General features: G+C 46.7%; 3 protein-coding genes across 4 annotated transcripts; 2 read left to right on the top strand and 1 right to left on the bottom strand.

Moving 5' to 3' along the window:
* Positions 1–178: 178 nt before the first annotated feature.
* ing2 (inhibitor of growth family, member 2) lies at positions 179–1,889 on the bottom strand. Its single transcript, XM_086024043.1, has 2 exons — positions 1,611–1,889; positions 179–1,071 (listed from the first exon to the last, which is right to left on the bottom strand). The coding sequence occupies exons 1-2, from the start codon at positions 1,753–1,755 to the stop codon at positions 326–328; spliced, it is 891 nt and encodes a 296-aa protein (XP_085880169.1). The 5' UTR covers positions 1,756–1,889; the 3' UTR covers positions 179–325.
* Positions 1,890–2,911: 1,022 nt separating this feature from the next.
* On the top strand, positions 2,912–7,962 carry cd68 (CD68 molecule). Its single transcript, XM_086024042.1, has 6 exons — positions 2,912–3,056; positions 3,654–4,114; positions 4,297–4,416; positions 5,158–5,224; positions 5,992–6,165; positions 6,252–7,962. The coding sequence occupies exons 1-6, from the start codon at positions 3,014–3,016 to the stop codon at positions 6,389–6,391; spliced, it is 1,005 nt and encodes a 334-aa protein (XP_085880168.1). The 5' UTR covers positions 2,912–3,013; the 3' UTR covers positions 6,392–7,962.
* Positions 7,963–9,857: 1,895 nt separating this feature from the next.
* On the top strand, positions 9,858–18,644 carry men1 (multiple endocrine neoplasia I). 2 transcript variants are annotated; one of them, XM_086024578.1, is made up of 10 exons: positions 9,858–10,035; positions 11,864–12,323; positions 12,451–12,659; positions 13,513–13,641; positions 14,163–14,203; positions 14,284–14,371; positions 14,734–14,870; positions 16,127–16,262; positions 16,341–16,529; positions 17,838–18,644. In XM_086024578.1, the coding sequence occupies exons 2-10, from the start codon at positions 11,888–11,890 to the stop codon at positions 18,342–18,344; spliced, it is 1,872 nt and encodes a 623-aa protein (XP_085880704.1). In that variant the 5' UTR covers positions 9,858–10,035; positions 11,864–11,887; the 3' UTR covers positions 18,345–18,644. The 2 variants fall into 2 exon arrangements, with proteins under 2 accessions (XP_085880704.1, XP_085880705.1); XM_086024579.1 differs by having other exon boundaries at positions 11,826–12,323.
* Positions 18,645–18,697: the final 53 nt, after the last annotated feature.

The following is an 18,697-nucleotide window of genomic DNA, read 5'->3' as shown; positions in this document are numbered from 1 at the left end:
AGGTTACGTTTCAATTTTTTTTTTTTTGCCCAACCCTAGTCCCCACTCCAAAATTGTGACTGTTGTTCCATCGGTTTTGTCCTAATCACCAGGACGTTTACTGAACATGGCATGAAGAAGGCAGTCTACTTTAAATAAGCGCCTCGCCCAAAATGAAAAGACACCGCTACTAAACGGAGATGCTTTAGTCGTATTTATTTTTATACGTCAAAAATAAAGAAACTTCTCAACTACAACAAAACCTGATGAAGTCGTCACAGCACAATATGTCCGCAGGGAGTGATAAGTTGGCTCTGTTCGATTGCGCTCTGCTGGTGGTGGGTCACTACCTAGACCGGCGGTCTTTTCTGATCTTGTCCAGAGTTTTGTCCATGGTCTTTTCATTGTCCCCTCTGCATTTGGGACAGTACCACTTGCCCTTCGGTTTGTAGGTCAGCCCCACGCAGGAGAAGTGGAACCACTCGATGGGGCACTGGTCGTTGTCGCAGCCGATCATTTCGCCGTAAGACACCTGCTCGCACAAACAGTATGTGGGCTCGTTGGGGTCGATGGCGAAATCCACCGGCGAGGCGTCCCGCTCCTGCTTGGACTTGCGCTTCTTCTTCTTGGCCGACTTGGACTTCTTTTCTCTGGGAAGCGGGACGGGCGGCTCCTCGGCAGCGTCGTCCGCCACAGAACCGTTGGCCGACGGGTGGCTCGAGTCTCGGCTCTCGCTGTTGCGCTGACGCCGCGGCCGGCGGGCCGAGGCGCGTTCGGCGGCAGCGGCCGGGGCGGCTGCTACGACGGAGGCGGCGGCGGCGGCAATGGGGGACTCCTGGACGTTAAGGCGCCTCTCCGTCGCCACGCGTTCGGGGTCGCAGGGCTCCTGGAGGCACATGGAATGGGAGTCCATCTGGCGCGAGCGGTTCTCCACCAGCTCGGTCATCTGGGTCACCACGTGGATCTTCTCGTCGCCCAGCTCCTGGCTGACGATGAGCGCCCGTTGCAGCTGGACTTGCAGCCGCTTTCTCTGAGCGCCATCCTGCTCCGCCTTGTACTTCTCAAAGACTTCATCCACCTCCTTCAGCACTTCTGCAAATGCCAAGATAAATCACGTTACTTCACACGCGTAAATGTGGCTAATAGAATTGCCACCCAACCGTGCGTCGCCCGTGTGTGTGTTCAAACAAGTCGCCCAGAGTCGAGCTCTTCCCCCGCCGGAAGTGACCTCACCGGCTGATCACGTGACGGGGGCGGGGCATAAAGCAGCAGCTCTTTGGCTGCTACAACGCACTGCCACTTACTAGCCTCAGTCTACGGAGCACCACCGCGGAGGTCTCAACGTACCATTTCAAGCATGACATTGTGTTAGCTTTCACAGTAAATTGACGCCGAACGTCGTAGTTTAACCACAGTATCTACCGCGGGAAGCGAAAAACGCAGAAATGCCCTAGCGTGGTTGTTTGGGGGAACACGTAAACAAATGTCCGCATTTTCCAATGGAGTTTAGTGCGAGGGAGCTAGGCTGCGTTGACGCAAATGGGGAAACGGGGCAGCCGCCTGTCTGCACCCCGCCATTGCCGCACCAACTGTCGTCAACACGTATTGGCAGCAATCCGGCATCTCATTACCTTGATACTTTGCGTCGATTTCCCGGAGCACAGAAACATTTCTTTGTATGTCCAGAGGTAGGGACTCCACGCATTCCAGATAATCCTCCACGTAGTTGGCCAGTTGTTGCGACTTGTCAGCATTCGGGTAGTGGTGGCCTAACATGGTCGCGACGATGCATCGAGACGGGGTGCAAATTGTGCAATTCGATGCAAATGCCGGACGACTTTGCGGGCTCGTAAGGGCAGTTCCAGGCAGCAGTTCACTTCAAACAAAACTGCCACCAGCGCGCATGCGTGAGTATTTTCCTTTTATGGCGTTGGACGGTTTCTCGCCTTCCAATGTCGTCATCGAAGGCGGTGCCACTGGGGGTGCAGCGTCGCCATTGGTCGAGAAGAGCCCTCATTAACATAGTGTTTTCCCGGGAAGTTTGGCCAATAAGAAATAATAAAAAAAAAAAAAATTATATTATTTTGTGACGGAGAAAAATACCACGAGGAACCTTGAGTATATTTGAGTGCGATTAATCAGTTTGTGATTTCTTGAAGCATGCGCTTAGTTGATGTTAGTTTAGTTCAAGCCTTAGGTCTCCACTAGAAGTCGCTGTGACGTCAGTTACTCTGTTATTGAAACAGACCGAAACTTTAGAAAGTGTATTATTTTCCAAATCATTTTTTTAAGGATAAAGACTTATTGTGCGTATAACGTAGTATATTTTGCAGATAAAGGGTAATGTGTTTTTTACATTAAAAAGTACATTTCTATGGGAAAAAAAGTCATATTTTCAAGATGAGAGAATGAAAAAGTATGTTTTCGTTGAGTCGTCTAATTACTTTAAAAAGTTAGACTTTTTGCATAAAAAGGTTTTGCAAGTTATATTAATAAAAGCAACAAAGTCCTACATTTTGAGGTTGAAACTTGTATATTTGAGACACACTGTCATCTCGAAAACAAACGAATTTTATCTCAATGTCTATTTACGATCATTATTGTATGTTGTTTATATCGATGCAATTGCTGTAGCCATAATGACCTCTCCCCTTGTTGAATGCGGATAGTTTCGTTTCCCGAACATTCACCATAAATGAAACACACTACCATACAAACGATTCGTACCGACTTTTTCTGGGAGGGGCTTTCAAAATAAAATACAAGTGGCCGAAGTTAAGCGTTCAACCAATTCGACTTGGCCCTTCACGCTAAATTTACTTTTAGTGATCAAACAGCGGGATATCTCAAACGCGCCGAGGATTCGACTGTCGAGCAATTTAAAAAAAAACGTTACGTATTTTATTTTGACTTTGTCCCTGCGCTTCCGGCGTTGGCGCGTGTTTTCCAAGTTCCTTTACTTGACGAAGGACCGAGGTGTCATTCCGTCGTCGTCGTCGTCGTCTTCGGGAGGCATCAAACTGCACCTGTCGCCATGAGAAGTGCACTCATAATCCTCTCTTGTTGTGTTTTTTCAGGTAATTCTCACCATGAATTCTTGTAACTGTGTTGTTGCTCTGAAGTATATATGATTTTTTGTGGTGTGCGTCGGGTTAGTTATGATTTTGAGTCCTATTCGTGACGTATGTACTAAAAAGTGCTTTGACGGCTTTTCAAATAGAGAATAGCCTCCAAAAGTTGGAAAATGTGTGATTTATTTATTATTTATTAGTGAAAAACTGTTAGTTTGTGGACTTTTGAACTCACGCGACGTTATCAGACCAGTTCGTCCCAAAAGTCAGTTGGCTCTCACTCTGATTGACGCGTTCTTGTTTATTTACTTACTTATTTTATTTTCTATTTGTTTCACTTACTTTTTTTGTTAACAAATATACGGTGCGGGGGTCACCGGAGACGGTATTCATCACAAATATTTACTGTCATTATGACGTTTCAAGTATACAAACGACGTAAGTATACGTCGTCACGCGGTTCAAAGCGCTTTATTAGCGCAATTTTCATTTGTGTGTACAGCCTTAGAAGTGTGTTTGAAATGTAATTATTACTACAGTCAGTCATAACGCGAGTACGAGCCCCCCCAACCCTCCTTTCTGCTCTTGCATTTTCCATTGAAGCACTGTCACTGGCGGACGATGGAAAACCCCCCGCGACAGTGACTCCCGCTGAAGAATTCATTCCGAAAAGTGAACCAGACCCAACTGGCAAACCCACCACACCGGCCGGCAAACCCACCAAACCCACCACACCGGCCGCCAAACCCACCAAACCCACCACACCGGCCGCCAAACCCACCAAACCCACCACACCGGCCGCCAAACCCACCAAACCCACCACACCGGCCGCCAAACCCACCACACCGGCCGGCAAACCGACGTCCGGTCCTGCCCCCGCGCCAACCAGCGCTATGACTACCCCTGCACCCTTCACCAATACCACCGCTGCGCCTCCCACCATGACTCCAGCCAAACCCACTCCGCCCGCCGTCTTGAGCACGGGAGACTACCGGCTGGTGAAGGGCAAAGCCGTTTGCCTGATGGCCCGTGTGGCCCTGCAGCTGCGACTGGTGACACCAAAGGTACTGTTTTATTTTTTCCCCCTTCTGTCTTGTATTGACATTTTGTGTTGAATTTGTTGACAAGATGCAACGGATTAATGGTAGATCTATTCGTTTCATTGGGGAAAGATGATTTGAGGTACAGTAAGGTGATATTTGTATTGCATGACGTTTATTTGTAATTGGCTTGGTTCCCTTTCCAGGCCAGCGGGACGTTCATCGTGCAGCCCAATAAGACTCATGCCGTTGGGGAGTGTCTGGAGAACAAGGCCAACCTCACGCTGGTCTTCCGGGAGGGTTTCATCACCTTCATGTTCAACAAGGTTCACTTCTCTCAAAGCTGGCAAAAATACTCCCACTCTCTTCTTGAGTGGAAGTCAAACGAAAAAAATCCACGATGACATTTCTATCTTGTTTATTTTTTCTATACTGTTGCAAACGTTTTCCTCCTTTTCGAACAGGCACTGCGCGTACAAGTGGCTACATCGTGTTCACCGCCGTCTTTTCTGTTGCTTTTAGCGTACGAGGTTTTCCTGTGTTTTAGACATGTTGGAAATAGACGCACACAAAAATATACGAGGGAAGAAATGCGGTATTAAATCGCAATTGCAGCACCGGGGGAAGAAAATTACAATTCAGAATTATTTTTTCAGAATCGTTCAGCCTGAGTCAGGAGTACAAATTGGAAAACAAGAAAAGACAAACTGATTCAACTTCTTCCAAAAAAAAAAAAAAATGATAATCTACTTTGCAATTGTATTTCGTGACTTCCCATCACCGGTTTCTCTCGATGGGTCACACAGATTTGGCTGCTCGCGGTCATGTGATTGTTCATCTGCAAGCTGCCACGAGAGAAAAATCATTCGAAAGAGGAAGTGGACTTGACGAGCCTGTATGTGTGTGCGCGCGTGTGTGTGTGTGTGGGTGATGTGTCTGCCACGGCATGTGATCTGGAGCACTCAGTGCCTCACCCACGCAACCGCCGTGAATGGCCCAGACTGATTTTGTTGACATGGCAAATAACAAACACGGTCCAACATGCATTTTCTGTTTTATTTCCTCAGAGCACCGTGGAAAACATTGCCTACGTTGACACTTTGTCCCTCAGCCTCAACTACCCCTTGAGCAACGGTAAGGCCGCTTTTTACACAACGCTCTCTAGTTTGAGGGACGTTTGAAGAAACGGCAGACAAAAGTTGTGAAAATGCTTCAGTGCTGCCTGCATGAGTGGAAAATGGCGTCGCTAAACAAACATTGTCTGCGTGATGAAGGGATTTTTCAAGCGCCCTTAATCGGCAACTGAACTTTATTTCCGGACATCGTCGTGTTGCTGACGTCGGTAGCAAGAGTTTGTGACTGCAAACAGCCCCAAACGATGTTGTCAAGTCAGCCATTAAGGCGCGACAGGCCACCGGGAACAACTTCAAAATAAAAGTCTACCAAGGAATTGATGTTCATATATGATTTAGTACGCTAAGGTTTAATTGGAAGTTGGCTTTCCTACCGCATAGGCGTTTTCAATTTCCCCAATGAGGATTAATAACGTATCCATGTTGTATTACTGTCATGCATAGCATCAACAATTGTTGCTGTGGTTAGCTTGACGACTACTTGCCAATATGCACGTAAATAAGCGTGTACCAGAGGCAGAAAAAATGCCTGGAGGGTTTTTATTTTTTATTTATTTTTTTTTTTTTTTTGGGGGGGGGGGGGGGGGGTACACAGATTACTTGAAGTTTTGTTTGAGCCCTACCATTACATACCAATTTTGGTGCTGCGCTCTAGCTCCGCTCCGTTGTCATGGTAACAAATTGTTTTTGTTAAGCCGTATCTTGTGTGGGTGTCAGGTGTACTGTAATTTTCTATGCTTATTTTGTATTGTCACTGTTCTTTTGCAGCCAGCGGACACTACGCCGTCGTCAACCACTCGTTGCGCGCCTTCCCTGCGAAGATCGGCCACTCGTACTCGTGCCGGAGCGAATCCGTCTATATGGGAAAAGGCTTGTATCTGGACGTCAAGGACGACCGCATGCAGGCCTTCAATCTGACCAAGAGTGACGAATTTGGCGTCAGTAAGTACCCCGGGGACCCGCCTCCCCCCGGACGCCATTTTGTCTTGTCTTGTTGACGCGCATCTAACATGCGGCGCCCGTTTCAGCCGACCACTGCGCGGCCGACCAGCCCGATTACAGCGTGGCCATCGGTGTGGGCGTGACCTTGCTGGTGCTGGTCTTGGTGGTGCTGGTGGTCTACCTGCTGGGCCGCAAGAGGAGGACGGATGGCTACCAGTCACTGTGAGGACAGTGCGCTCCTTGGCCAACCAAGGCCTCCTCCCATCCCCGTGTGTTATTCTCATCGACTTGCCTTGGCGCTTCGGTTACTCAGGTCGCTGTCTATTATATGTCCAGGCTATCTGTCAGCATTGCAAGTGCTAGCCTTTTAGCATTAAATCCCCTGAATCTGAATATAGCACGATACCAATCGCATTAAAACAAAATGCCTGGCTGATTTCATACTATTTCAGAAATTGCGCAACCCTTATTGTTTTGCCCCTGCACTGCCAAAATTCAGTTTTGGCAACTGGGCACATATGTTAGCATATCAACTGTTAGCATTTGGTCAATCGCAAATAGCTCCAGAATACAGCTCCAGATGGCACTTTGTGTTGGAATCAGTACCAAAATGTCTCATTGAATCCATTTTTGCTGTTTGTTTCCTCCAAGTAATGTTTCCAGTAAGCTTCGCTGTAGCCACCGTTTGTGTTTTTTGATTGTTTTTTTTTTGTTTTTGTTTTTTTAAGGATCACACCATGCCTGTGTCCCTCAAGTGCTTTTGAAGTCAGTTGCTAGCGGGGTTAGCAGTTTTCCGATTTTTCATGATAGTTATTTGTTTTTGACGGTGTTTTTGAAATTCAGTTTCAATGAGGTTTTGGAGCGGGTTTGTTAGTTTTCTAATGCTTTTAAAGCGGAAGTCAACCCAAACATATTTTTTGCAAGAATATGTTCCTAGCAGGCCCACAAGTTGAAACAAGCCATTCTGATTAATTTTGCATTTATGGAATATACGTTAAGCAGCAAAATGCACTCGCAAAATTAATCAGAATGCCTTGTTTCAACTAGTGGGCCTGCTGGCAACATATTCTTGGGAAAAAAAAAAATGTTTGGGTTGACTTCCGCTTTAAGTATATTTAGTATTTGTTAAGAAGGGGTCACTCAGTATTGTGTAAAGTTAAAAAAAAAAAAAAAAAATGTGTCTCGGTATTGTGTAATCAAGTAAACTACAATTCTCAAAACAACAGTTTGACCGTCCAACTTGTGTACAGACTTGCAGCAAAAAAAAATGAAAATTAACCCGAAAGCTCACATATGATATGAATTGACAGATACAAAACAAAGTACATTTTCTCTGGAGTCATGGTTTTGGATAAGATGTCGTATTAGTTAGTTTGTGTTTTTCAGAAGCTTTTTCCTTTAAACGAAAACGTTTTTTTCAATTTTTGTTATTTTGGTCGTTTTGTCGTTGCTTTCACAGTCTAGATAGAATGTTTTGTTTCACTATGAATCACTAAAAGGGATGAGTCGGCTGCTCTAAGCAACGCTTTGCCTGCAATAATTAGCGTCACGATCAACCATTGCACTAATTGCAGGCCAAACCGGCCGGCCGAGAATGTAAATGCATTTTTTTTCTATTATTTGAGTAAAATCTCTGACAAAGCGGATGTTGGTTGCCACTGCAAACATTGGTGAACGCACATACGGTAGCGTATTTGTGTGTCTTAAAATGTGACTGCGGGTACAATGAAAGTTTAACGAGGGATTTTATGTTGATGCTGTGTTGTGAAGTCCAATAAAGATGGATCCATTTCTTAAGTGTCTGTACAAGTTAATTGTTGTAGTGGATGAGCTTGCGCAAAATGGGACACATCTGGATTTTTCAAATTTGACGTGGGCGACATGCCAACTTTTGGCCACGTTTATCAAAAAAGTGGGCGCTGAGAGGAATGGAGGCTGCTGAAGAAAGTGGTCAAAAGATGTAGGGGAGAAAATTGTGGCAACAAAGTACATTTTCATTGCTTTTATCCGATCATAGCATGTTTTTAAAGTAAAATATTGTAACACACCCGTTTGTGTTTCAAGGACGACAGTTTCCGATGCTCTTCAGTTGCGTTATTCCCACAAACGGTAAGAGAATGCACATTGATTGAGGAGCTGTTATTGGCCACAGCTCATGTCTAGTCTCCCAAACACCGTGATGCTGCAAACCTTCCAGCAAAAATAGAATAGTTTTAGCCCCCATTTTTGTAGATGATTTCAAAACGGTCTAAAACGTCCACATACACAATATCACCATTAAACTCAAGTATTGTCCACAAACCAGTCCAAATCAAATAGTTAGCACTTCTTCTTTGCCGAGATAATCCATGCCACCTCACAGGTCCCATATCAAGATACTGATTACACCCCATGATTAGTGCGCAGGTGTGCCCACAATCAAAGGCCACTCTGAATGGTGCGGTTTCATCACCGCACAATGCCACAGATGCTGCAAGATTTGAGGGAGCGTGCGATTGGCATGCTGACAGCAAGAAGCTATCGCTTGTGTCGTGAACGTTCATTTCTCTCCCATAAGCCGTCTCCAAAGGCGTTTCACAGAATTTGCCAGTACATCCAAGCAGCCTGACAACCGCCGATCACGTGCAACCACACTAGCCCTGGACGTCCACATCCAGCGTGTCCACCTCCCAAGATCGCCCGAGACCAGACACCGCTGAAACAATCACTTTGCATAACTGAAGAATTTCTGCACAAACTACCCAAAACCGTCTCAGGCAAGCTCATCGGCATGCTCGTCGTCCTCGTCGGGGTCTCGACCTGACTCCAGTTCGTCGTCGGAACGGACCTGAGTGGGCAAATGCTCCCGCTCAATGGCGTCTGGCACGTTGGCGACGTGTTCTCTTCACATATGAATCCCGGTTTACACTGTTCGGGGCAGATGGTAGACAGCGTGTGTGGCTTGTGTTTTTCTGAGTCCCCAGACAGACCCCAATAAAATAAAACTGCACCTTTCAAAGTGGCCTTTTATTGTTGGCACACCTGTGCACTAATCATGTTATCTAATCAGCATCTTGATATGGCACAATTATCTCGGCAAAGGAGAAGTGCTCACTGTCACAGATTTCGACTGGTTTGTGAACAATATTTGAGAGATATTGTGCATGTGGAAACAGTTTTCGACTTTTGCGTTTATATCATAAAAATGGGAGCAAAAACAAAAGTGTTGCGTTTCTATTTTTGTTGAGTGTATTTCCAAGTATGCCGGGCAGCGTAGCTTCACATCACAACCGTATTTTTGGAGGGAATGGAACGGATTAGTGCCGTTTGTATTCATTTGAACTACGAAAATGTACCATTCCTCCTGCTCGTCAAAAAACAGAACTATTTTGAAGCACATTTATGACTATTTCATTTTCATTTTTGTCCCTTTCAATGTGACTCAGATGGGCGGCAAGTCAGCGCCCTCTATTGACGAGCCGCCATTGCATCCTCGACCATATACGAGGGCATGTATTTCAGTATGTAGTGGTGCCACGTTGAATAAAATACTGAATAATGGTTTCACCTCGCTATTGGGGATATTTGTTTTGTTTTTTTTCAAACAAATGCTTGATTTTGTCGATAAATACACAAATCCACATTTTTCCGACGTTTTCCACTGCATATGAAGGGGCTCGGCCGTGACATCACACGACGTAAAGTGCGTGATGACGCATTCCGAGTGACTTGAGGGGCAGACTGAAGTGCGCGGCAAAAGAAGTGGGACCCAAAACAAAACAAAACAAAACGACGCGAAACATGTGGCCGGGGCACTGCTGAGCAGACGGGCTACGTGATCCGCCCCACGGCGCCTGTTCTTCCGCCACCGGAGCGAGGCCTTTTACGAAGGTGTGTCAACACCGCTGGACGTTTTACCCACATCGATGCGCCTTATTTCAAATAGTCCGCGTGAGCTAACTAGCCGTTCGTTAGCATGTTAGCCGCAGCTGGTCGCCGGCCAGATCAAGCCGGTGTTTGGCCGTCTCTTGTTCACGGTTGGTTTCGCGTACTCTTACGATATGTTACGATGCGACGTTACTACGTTGGAGTTGTTACTTTCCATTTGGAAGCGAGGCACTTTAGCGCCGGTATCAATGAGGCTACAAATGCTAACGTTAGCCTAGCCTATTTTGTATGTGTGTGTGCGGGGATTTTAGCTAGGAGTGCCCCGCCCACCCATAAGCGGCGCAAGCCCCCAATGTTAGAGTTTAAAAAAAAGGAAAAATATATACATGCATTTAATAAAAATATATAAATATACATAAATACAGTTGCATGTCAATACGACGTATACATAACATACGTAAAACTTGAGTGCAGTATTTGTATTCAATTTCAACCCCCAATGTTAGATATGTTTTGGGACCGTGGATCCCCGCACACTCGCGGTTTGGTACCCGCGTTTTCACCTGTTCGCAGATTTTCGTTCGTTCGTTCATTCATTCATTCATCAAACTATTTAAATCAATATTTTTAAAAGAATATGTTCATTTTGGGGAGGCAACCGTTTTTTGGTTGTAAAACGCATATTGGAGATTTATCGGTTAGTTTACAGCAGATCAGAATTTTCAGACTAATCTTTTGAAGACAATTCCAGTGATGGGAGTATCTTTTTCATGTGAAAATTATTAAGTTATGACTGTTTAAAAGCAGTGAATGGTTGCCAATTTCCTGATGAGATTTTAGGTGTGGCCTTTGTTGGTGGATTCAAGTTTTATACTTTTAGAACTTAATTGAATCCTAAATTCAAAAGGCTGGCATAATTGGAAAGTGTATTAAGCACAGACAATATGTAGTAATGATGAATGTAAAGTAGTTATAGAAAGCCAAGGGCTTTTATAAAAAAATATTGGTCATGAGCCATACAGTTTGCAGTTGAGGGTTAGGTGATACGTGGCTTATGTTGGAACTTAAAAATTCGTAGAAAAAAATAATTAAGAGTGGACAATAAACAACACTCCACTAGTTCTTAAAATACCTTATAATTAAAAATATAACACAGTTAAGATGGAGGCGGTTTTTGCCCCAACTTCATGATTTTAACAAACATGCACTAAAATATCAAAAATAATGATCAGGACATGTAGACAGCATTTGTAAACACGTTGTTTACCTCGTTTATTAGCAAAAAAAATTTGTTGATTTGGGGGTGAGTATCCCTTTGAGCGTCCCCCCCAAAAAATTGTCAGAGGACCGAGCAATTGACCTCCAATTTTGCACAAGAATAGAAAAAGATCTAATAAAGATGGGCTTACGGGTTTGGACAAATGGCCTTTCTCATCTAGTTGCTTTTGAGGGGGCTTTGCGAAATATATATCCAGGAAATGTTTTCCAATGTGTGTTCTTGAATAGTAGAGTTGAGCGATTTTGAAAAATAATTGAATCTGTTTTTTTTTTTTTAAACTTAATATTGTGATTGAGTTTTAATATCTATCCATCGATTATCCATTCCGCTCATCCTCACCAGGGTCGCGGGCGTGCTGGAGCCTATCCCAGCTGTCTTCGGGCAGTAGGCGGGGGACACCCCGAATTGGTTGCCAGCCAATCGCAGGGCGAGTTTTAATATGTGATACCAAAAATGTCAAGGTCTTCTTCTCATGTTTTTTTTTTTTTTTTTTTTTTTTTTCTTCAACAAACAGCCGCACTAAATGAATCTGTACGACATTCAACACCGCAGGTGACGACCACCTCAGAGGACGTAATGGGTTTGCACTCGTCCCAGAAGAAGCATTTCCCCCTACGGGGGATCGACGGCGTCGTTCAGCTCTTCGACGCCGAGCTGCGCAAGTCCGAGCCGGACCTGGCCCTCCTCTCCCTGGTCTTGGGTTTCGTGGAGCACTTCCTGGCCGTGAACCGCGTGGTGCCCGTCAACGTGCCCGGCGTGCGTTTCGAGCCGCTGGAGCCCGATTGCCCCAACTCGTGTTTCCCCACCGTGGAGCTGGGCATGATCTCGGCGCTGTACGAGCGCTTCACGGCGCAGATCCGAGGGGCCGTGGACCTGTCCCAGTACAGGAGGACGGCGGCCGGCTCCAGTCGGGAGCTGGTGAAGAAGGTGTCGGATGTGATTTGGAACAGCCTCAGTCGCTCTTACTTTAAGGACCGTGCCCACATCCAATCTCTCTTCAGCCTCATCACTGGTAAGATATGGTTTTCAAATCAAATCTATTTGCCCTAGTGAGCAAAACTAGGTGCAAAAGAAAACAAAAAAATAGTCCCCCCCCAAAAAAAAGAGAGAGAGAAAATAGTGCAATGTCTTTGCTGGAGGGACCAAACTGGACAGCTCGGGGGTGGCCTTCGCGGTGGTGGCGGCCTGCCAGGTCCTGGCCCTGAAGGACGTGCACCTGGCCCTGTCCGAAGACCACGCCTGGGTCATCTTCGGCAAGAGCGGCGAAGAGACGGCCGAGGTCACCTGGCACGGCAAGGGCAACGAAGACCGGCGAGGGCAGACGGTCGCGGCGGGAGTCAACGAGAAGGTGAAGCCGCAACTCATAATGATGAGTTAATGATGAGGAAAAAAAACACAAATCAAAGAGTTGCTCGTGTACCGTCTTGGTGCCGACGAACTGAGTTGAGGACTGTCATTTAGACAAAAGTAGTGCTTCGATAGGCAATCTAAACCTCGTTAGGGTGCGTCAATTGGGGCTGAAACATCATGCACTGTATTTTCCGGACTATAAGCCGCACCTTCATATAAACTCTATTTTTAAAAAAATTTATGAAAAAAACATATATGACGCACCTATCTATGTTGAGAAATGAGATATTTCTTGCATTTACAGAATGATTTTGAACTGTAAATCTGCATGTGTGTACCTGAATAGATTCTTTCCTACCATTGCCTTTAACACGGCAGCAACAAAAGGGAACGCAACCAAGAGGAAGTAAACAGTACTGATCTTCATTTCACTGCCCGCCGCCACTCGAGTTTGTCAGTTAACGTCCACCTTTTATTGCTCAACTCCCGCATAGCAGCTAATGCATAACCGAATGCCATAGCGCCCTCGCCTGTTGAACTGTTGAATTGTACTTTAATTCTGGTTAGAGCGCCCCTACAGGTGGAAGAAAAATCCCCAGAAAGCCGTACTTTTTATATCAGCCGCATGGTTCAAAATCTAGGGAAAAAAAAATTTTTTTCCCCCTTCAATATTGCGATTTAACTATATATCTATAACTCAGCTATTATTTATCCAAGGTTGTCCTCTATGTATTTTTGAACAAACACAAGAAATAAATTCATCTATATGAAAACGAAATGAAAAATGAATTTGATGAATTCAGTTGTTGGCCCGTTTTCTCTATTTGTTCCTTTGTGTTTGTCTGCTTCAGAGTTGGCTGTACCTCAAGGGCTCCTACATGAAATGTGACCGCAACATGGAGGTGGCCTTCATGGTGTGCGCCATCAACCCCTCACTGGACCTGCACACCGACAGCTCGGAGCTGCTGCAGCTTCAGCAGGTGACGGCGCAAAGCGCGCGCACGCCCCATCCAGCATTTTGGCACTTTTGCCTCACATTTTGGGTTGGAGCCTGGGACGACTTCTTTTTCAAGGGGGAACTGTTGTGGAACGTTGACTTCAGATTCAGTTGGCTGTCCATTCTTTGATACGTTGTGTATTTTGACCCAAACACGTCCTCGACTTTTTACGCAGACGCCTGCCATTTGTTTGCAATTGCAGTGTTCGGAAATGCGTCGTATGTCTCGTGGGTCATTTTCAGAGATCTTTTGAGTCATAACAGTCATGAGACTTGTTTAAAATAAAAAGTCCATTTGACCAATTTTTAGATGTGCAGTACTGCCTTGGTTTGGCGTGCAGAAATGTCGCCGTTTAAGTCCTGTTTTCAAAAAAGTTTCTGACGATTTTAGATTTTGGGGGATTGACAATAAAGGCAAATACGATTGACCGAATGATACGAAAACGAGGCCTATTTTCAACAACGGTGATGAAATGGCCCTGAACTGGATTTTCCTCTGCACAGAAACTACTTTGGCTACTCTATGCGCGAGGTGACCTGGACAGGTGAGTGTGCTGAAGTTGGAGATGTCCAACGGAATTACCGTGAAGCGGCCGTCCCCAAAGTCTCTTTTGCCTTGTCTCAGGTATCCGATGGCAATGGGGACTCTGGCGGACCTGGAAGACCAGGATCCGATCCCGGGCAAGGAGAACCCGCTGGAAATCCACCTCAAGGTCATTCATTATGCCAATGAAAATATGAGCCCAAATACACACTGTTCATTGAGCGCTCTCCACTCCTCTCAGCTCATCAGTACGGCACTAATATCCGTCATTCTTCACAGAGGATAAAGAACATACGACTCGAGTACTGTTCTATCGTCTGTCTGTATGTTTTTGCACCAGTTCCGTTCAGTTGGTTGTTCAAAGTGTTGTAGCGCCGCAAAATAGATGCTATTTAGCATTAGCATCAGGCTCGCGGTCTGAAAGGCCATGTAGTGGAGTCAGTTGTATTTCAAAGCACCAGAAGTTGCTGTGTGGTGGGCTGACTGTACCCGAGGTTGACGGTTTTTTTTCCTGTCCCTCCATCTCATCAGGCCGTGGCTTCGGCCCAGAAACATTACAACAACGAGCACATCTACCCCTACATGTACTTGGCCGGCTTCCACTACAGGCACAGGAACGTGCGGGACGCGCTGAGGGCCTGGGCCGACGCCGCCCAGGTCATGCAGGAGTAAGTTGCGTTCACGTGACACCAGAGGGCAGCAAATGCGTGCTCGTCGTCGTTTGCCGGGTGAAGGTGGGGTCCACATGCCGACGCGGATGGAATGTTCTCGTCGTCGTGTACTGCCGCGATGCTGTTTTGTTCTCAAATCGCGACATACGTTTCTTTGTTTTATTTTTGATCACGACGCCTGCATTCTCCACAAAGGTCCAGTCGGTCTCCCAAAATTCCCTCGGTGTAGCTAGAAATAGACACGGGCGTATTTCACTTCCTGGTCATTGTTCAGCCGCTTCCTCTCCAACACGTTGGGGCATCTTTGCATGGACTTTTGGTTCGTCAGCAAAGTCCGCACGGCAACGCCGTCACACCACTTGTGCATGGAAACTTTTCAAACCAGGCTCGGTCAACCTTTTGGGCGCCACAAAATCATTTGGCAGCTAATGTCCGTTCGAGGGGCATACCTGCATGCAACACCATCAACCAATCGCTTGTCTCCCTTAGCTTTAAGCCAAGATGATGGATGCTAACTTTTTTTTTTTTTTAGAAATATATTTTTCTATGTTTATGGCATTTGGTGGCGAACATGATGGTTACTAGGACCTGATCGATTAATCAGATGGTCAATTTAATTGTAAAAAAAAAAAAAAAAATCTGCAAAAGAATTGACCCATTTTTGCAGATTTTGCTGATGTTTTTTTTTTCTTCCTCATTGACACATTACATCACAAAGACTAAGATCATGACATCGAAACAATGACCCCAAACAGAAATCAGCCATTTTTTGCAGATTTTGTTTTTCTCCGTCGCAAGGTTATTATTGTTAAAAAAAAAAAAAAAGCGAAAAATGAAAAATCATTTGCATTAATGGGAAAAAAATGAAAGTGCTTTAAAAAGAAATGATAACTAACTGAAACAAGATTTTACATTTATAAAGCAAACTATAATTAGTGTGTCCGTCGTTTTCATCTCTTAATTTCATACACGAGCTTTCGGGGTTGATTTCAAATATAATCATTTTGGTATTGCTGTACAGAAGAAAGAATGTCGCTGTAATTCAGTTCAAGAAGTTATGGGATTCATTTTTTTTCTGGCATCGACCTCAAAAAATCCCAACGGGTCGGCCACGAGTAGTTCAAGTAGTTTTGTTTTATCGCCGTTGGGATGATAAGGGTGCCTTGAAAAAATGTCTGTCCTGTGAGGGCTCGCCGACCGTTTGAGAGCGCCTCAAATAAAGCTGCCCCCCTCCCCTCCCTCCGCTGCGGCAGCTACAACTACTTCCGTGAGGACGAGGAGATCTACAAAGAGTTCTTCGACATAGCCAACGACGTCATCCCCACTCTGCTCAAGGAGACGGCCGCCGCCGCCGAGAGTCCCTCGGAAGGCGCCGACGCGGCAGAAGCGGTACGAAGGAAGGCGCCGACTCCGTGGGGCCGGGGGGGGAGAGAAAAAGTCTCATTTTTCTTGTTTTGGGCCATGTAGGAGCAGCAGCAGCGGCAGCAGGCGGCGGCGGCGGCGGCTCTCTCGGCACTGCAGGACCCCGAATGCTTCGCCCACCTGCTGTGCTTTTACGACGGCATCTGCAAGTGGGAGGAGGGCAGCCCCACGCCGGTGCTGCACGTGGGCTGGGCCACCTACCTGGTGCAGTCCCTGAGCCGCTTCGAGGCGCAGGTGAGGAGCCAACGGACACGCCGCCGCACTTGAAAAAGAAGTCTGCCGTCATCCAAGTCAAGCCGAGCTTTAAGAGCCTTGCGGGGTTTTTTTCCGTGCCTGACTAGGCCACTCCAGAACTTTTAGCCGTGGCAAAAGTACTCACACAACTCTACTTAACCCATGAAGGCCCTAAAGCGCCTTTCTCAACAGGTCCCCAAAACCGTCGGTCGCCTTTGGAATTACCCTTGAAAACCTGAAGTTCTCCCAGAAAGTCGACACTGACAAAATGATTCATATCTCAGCCCCTGTAGCAGACAGAAACATCATTCCAAAAGAATTAAAGAGCTTGGACATGCGGCTTTCACGCAGGCAGAATTGATTATCGACGATGTAAAAATAACGTGTCAAGAGAAGCACTATTTTAATTAAAAAAAAATCGAGTGGTAATTACAATCCTCTATTCTGTTACAAAGGCGTCAATATCGTCATTGTCTACAAACCATATCATATCACGTTGGACTGGTTGTGCGCGTTGGCTATTTAGCACTGCCGTTACTTATCAGAGCTCCCGGCGATCGACGGCGTCCGCCATTAGCCTACCTACGCCTCGAAAAAAATCCACGACATCCTCCGCGGTCTCGCGACGCCGTCACGTGTGTGTTCTGATGCATTCAATTGGCTAAGAGATGGAGAATTGGATTAAAAAGGGACGGTGACGTATCCGCTCCCCCGGTTTGAAAGGTAGAAAGACGCAACAGCGCTCCCGGCTCTAGTGGTAGAAAAGCGGATATGCGCTCCTGTCTTAATGGGTTAAAGCGGAAGTCAACCCAAACATTTCTTTACAAGAAATACAGCCCCACTTGTCTAAACACGGCATTCGAATTCATGCTGCGTTGTTAAGCAGCCCTTTCTGTTCATCTCTGAGGGCGGCCATTTTGTCACTTCTGTTGCTCAGGTAACCACCAATCACGGCACACCTGTTTTCTGAAGCTGAGTCGTGATTGGTGGTTACCTGAGCGACTGTGATGTCATCTTCAGTCAACAGAAGTGACAAAATGGCGGCCCCGTAGATGGGCAAAAAAAAAACGGCTGCATTTTGCTGCTTAACTTGTATTGCACAATATTCATGAGAATGCCGTGTTTACACTAGTGAAGGTGCATGGAACCCCTTGCAAAGAATTGTGGGCGGTGGACTTCCCATTTAAGTAGAGTCTAGTTTTGGACTGCATTTTATCACAATTTCATTTCCCTCATTTTTTTTTAAGTGGTTTGTTGACGTTGATTTGGTGATGACCCCCCAACTCCCCCCCCCCCTCAATCCTCAAGGTGCGTCAGAAAGTGTCCATCATCACCAAAGAGCCCGAGTGCCAGGACGAGGACGACGCGTCCAGCGAGGATCCGTGGGAGGGCCGCAGGCGAGGCCCCCGCAGGGAGTCCAAGCCGGAGGAGCAGAACTCGCCCCTCCCCGCCGCCCCCACCTCGCCCGCCTCGCAGCCCGCCGCCTCGGCCGCGCCCAAAAAAGTAGGCGAGGGTGGCGCCCGCCGCCGCTCGGAGGGTAAGCCCAAGTCGCCGGAGGCGGGGGCCCTCTCCCCCCCGCAGCAGCAGCAGCAGCAGCAGCAGCCGCCGCCGCCCCGCCCGGCCGCCCCCGTGGTGGCCTTCCAGAGCGAGAAGATGAAGGGCATGAAGGAGCTGCTGCGCGCCGCCAAGGTCAACTCCAGCGCCATCAAGCTGCAGCTCACCGCCCAGTCTCAGGTCCAGATGAAGAGGCAGAAGAGCACGCCGCCGGGCGATTACTCCATGTCCTTCATGAAGAGGCAGCGCAAGTCGCTCTAGGGGCAGCGCTGGCATTCCTTTCGCTCAAACGTCGTCCTGCTGCCGCGGGCCACAAAACTTCCTGGCCTCCCCCCGCGACCGTTTCCCGCACGTCACTTTTCAGCATGGGCTGAAAACGCGCTCAGAGCTCAGCGCGCGGAAAGTAGTCCAAAGCAATTGTTCGACGCCACTCCCGTTTTCATGTTACGTGGCTTTTTCTAAAAGACCAAGTCCGCTCCAAAATGGTCTTGACCAGAATCTGTTCCCTGCAGCCCCATTCGTCTTAACACGCCATTCGGATGAATAAACAGCAACGTTTTGAGCCATCGGAGGGGGCGGCCATTTTGTCACTTTCTCTCCACCGAAAATGACGT

Source organism: Filicampus tigris, chromosome 2 (assembly GCF_054856515.1).
Source record: "Filicampus tigris isolate MCC_2025a chromosome 2, RoL_Ftig_1.0, whole genome shotgun sequence".
NCBI classification, from domain to species: Eukaryota; Metazoa; Chordata; class Actinopteri; order Syngnathiformes; family Syngnathidae; genus Filicampus; species Filicampus tigris.
This window is presented reverse-complemented; position numbering and strand designations above follow the sequence as displayed.

Bases quoted from the DNA above. Each gene is read 5' to 3' on its own strand.
- ing2 (XM_086024043.1), bottom strand. From the start codon at position 1,755: ATGTTAGGCCACCACTACCCGAATGCTGACAAGTCGCAACAACTGGCC. The intron at 1,072-1,610 runs GTAATGAGATGC...TGGCATTTGCAG, and splicing joins AATCGACGCAAAGTATCAAG to AAGTGCTGAAGGAGGTGGAT.
- cd68 (XM_086024042.1), top strand. From the start codon at position 3,014: ATGAGAAGTGCACTCATAATCCTCTCTTGTTGTGTTTTTTCAG. The intron at 4,417-5,157 runs GTTCACTTCTCT...TTATTTCCTCAG, and splicing joins TCACCTTCATGTTCAACAAG to AGCACCGTGGAAAACATTGC. The intron at 6,166-6,251 runs GTAAGTACCCCG...CGCCCGTTTCAG, and splicing joins GAGTGACGAATTTGGCGTCA to CCGACCACTGCGCGGCCGAC.
- men1 (XM_086024578.1), top strand. From the start codon at position 11,888: ATGGGTTTGCACTCGTCCCAGAAGAAGCATTTCCCCCTACGGGGGATC. The intron at 12,324-12,450 runs GTAAGATATGGT...TCTTTGCTGGAG, and splicing joins TCTCTTCAGCCTCATCACTG to GGACCAAACTGGACAGCTCG. The intron at 14,372-14,733 runs GTCATTCATTAT...CCATCTCATCAG, and splicing joins CGCTGGAAATCCACCTCAAG to GCCGTGGCTTCGGCCCAGAA.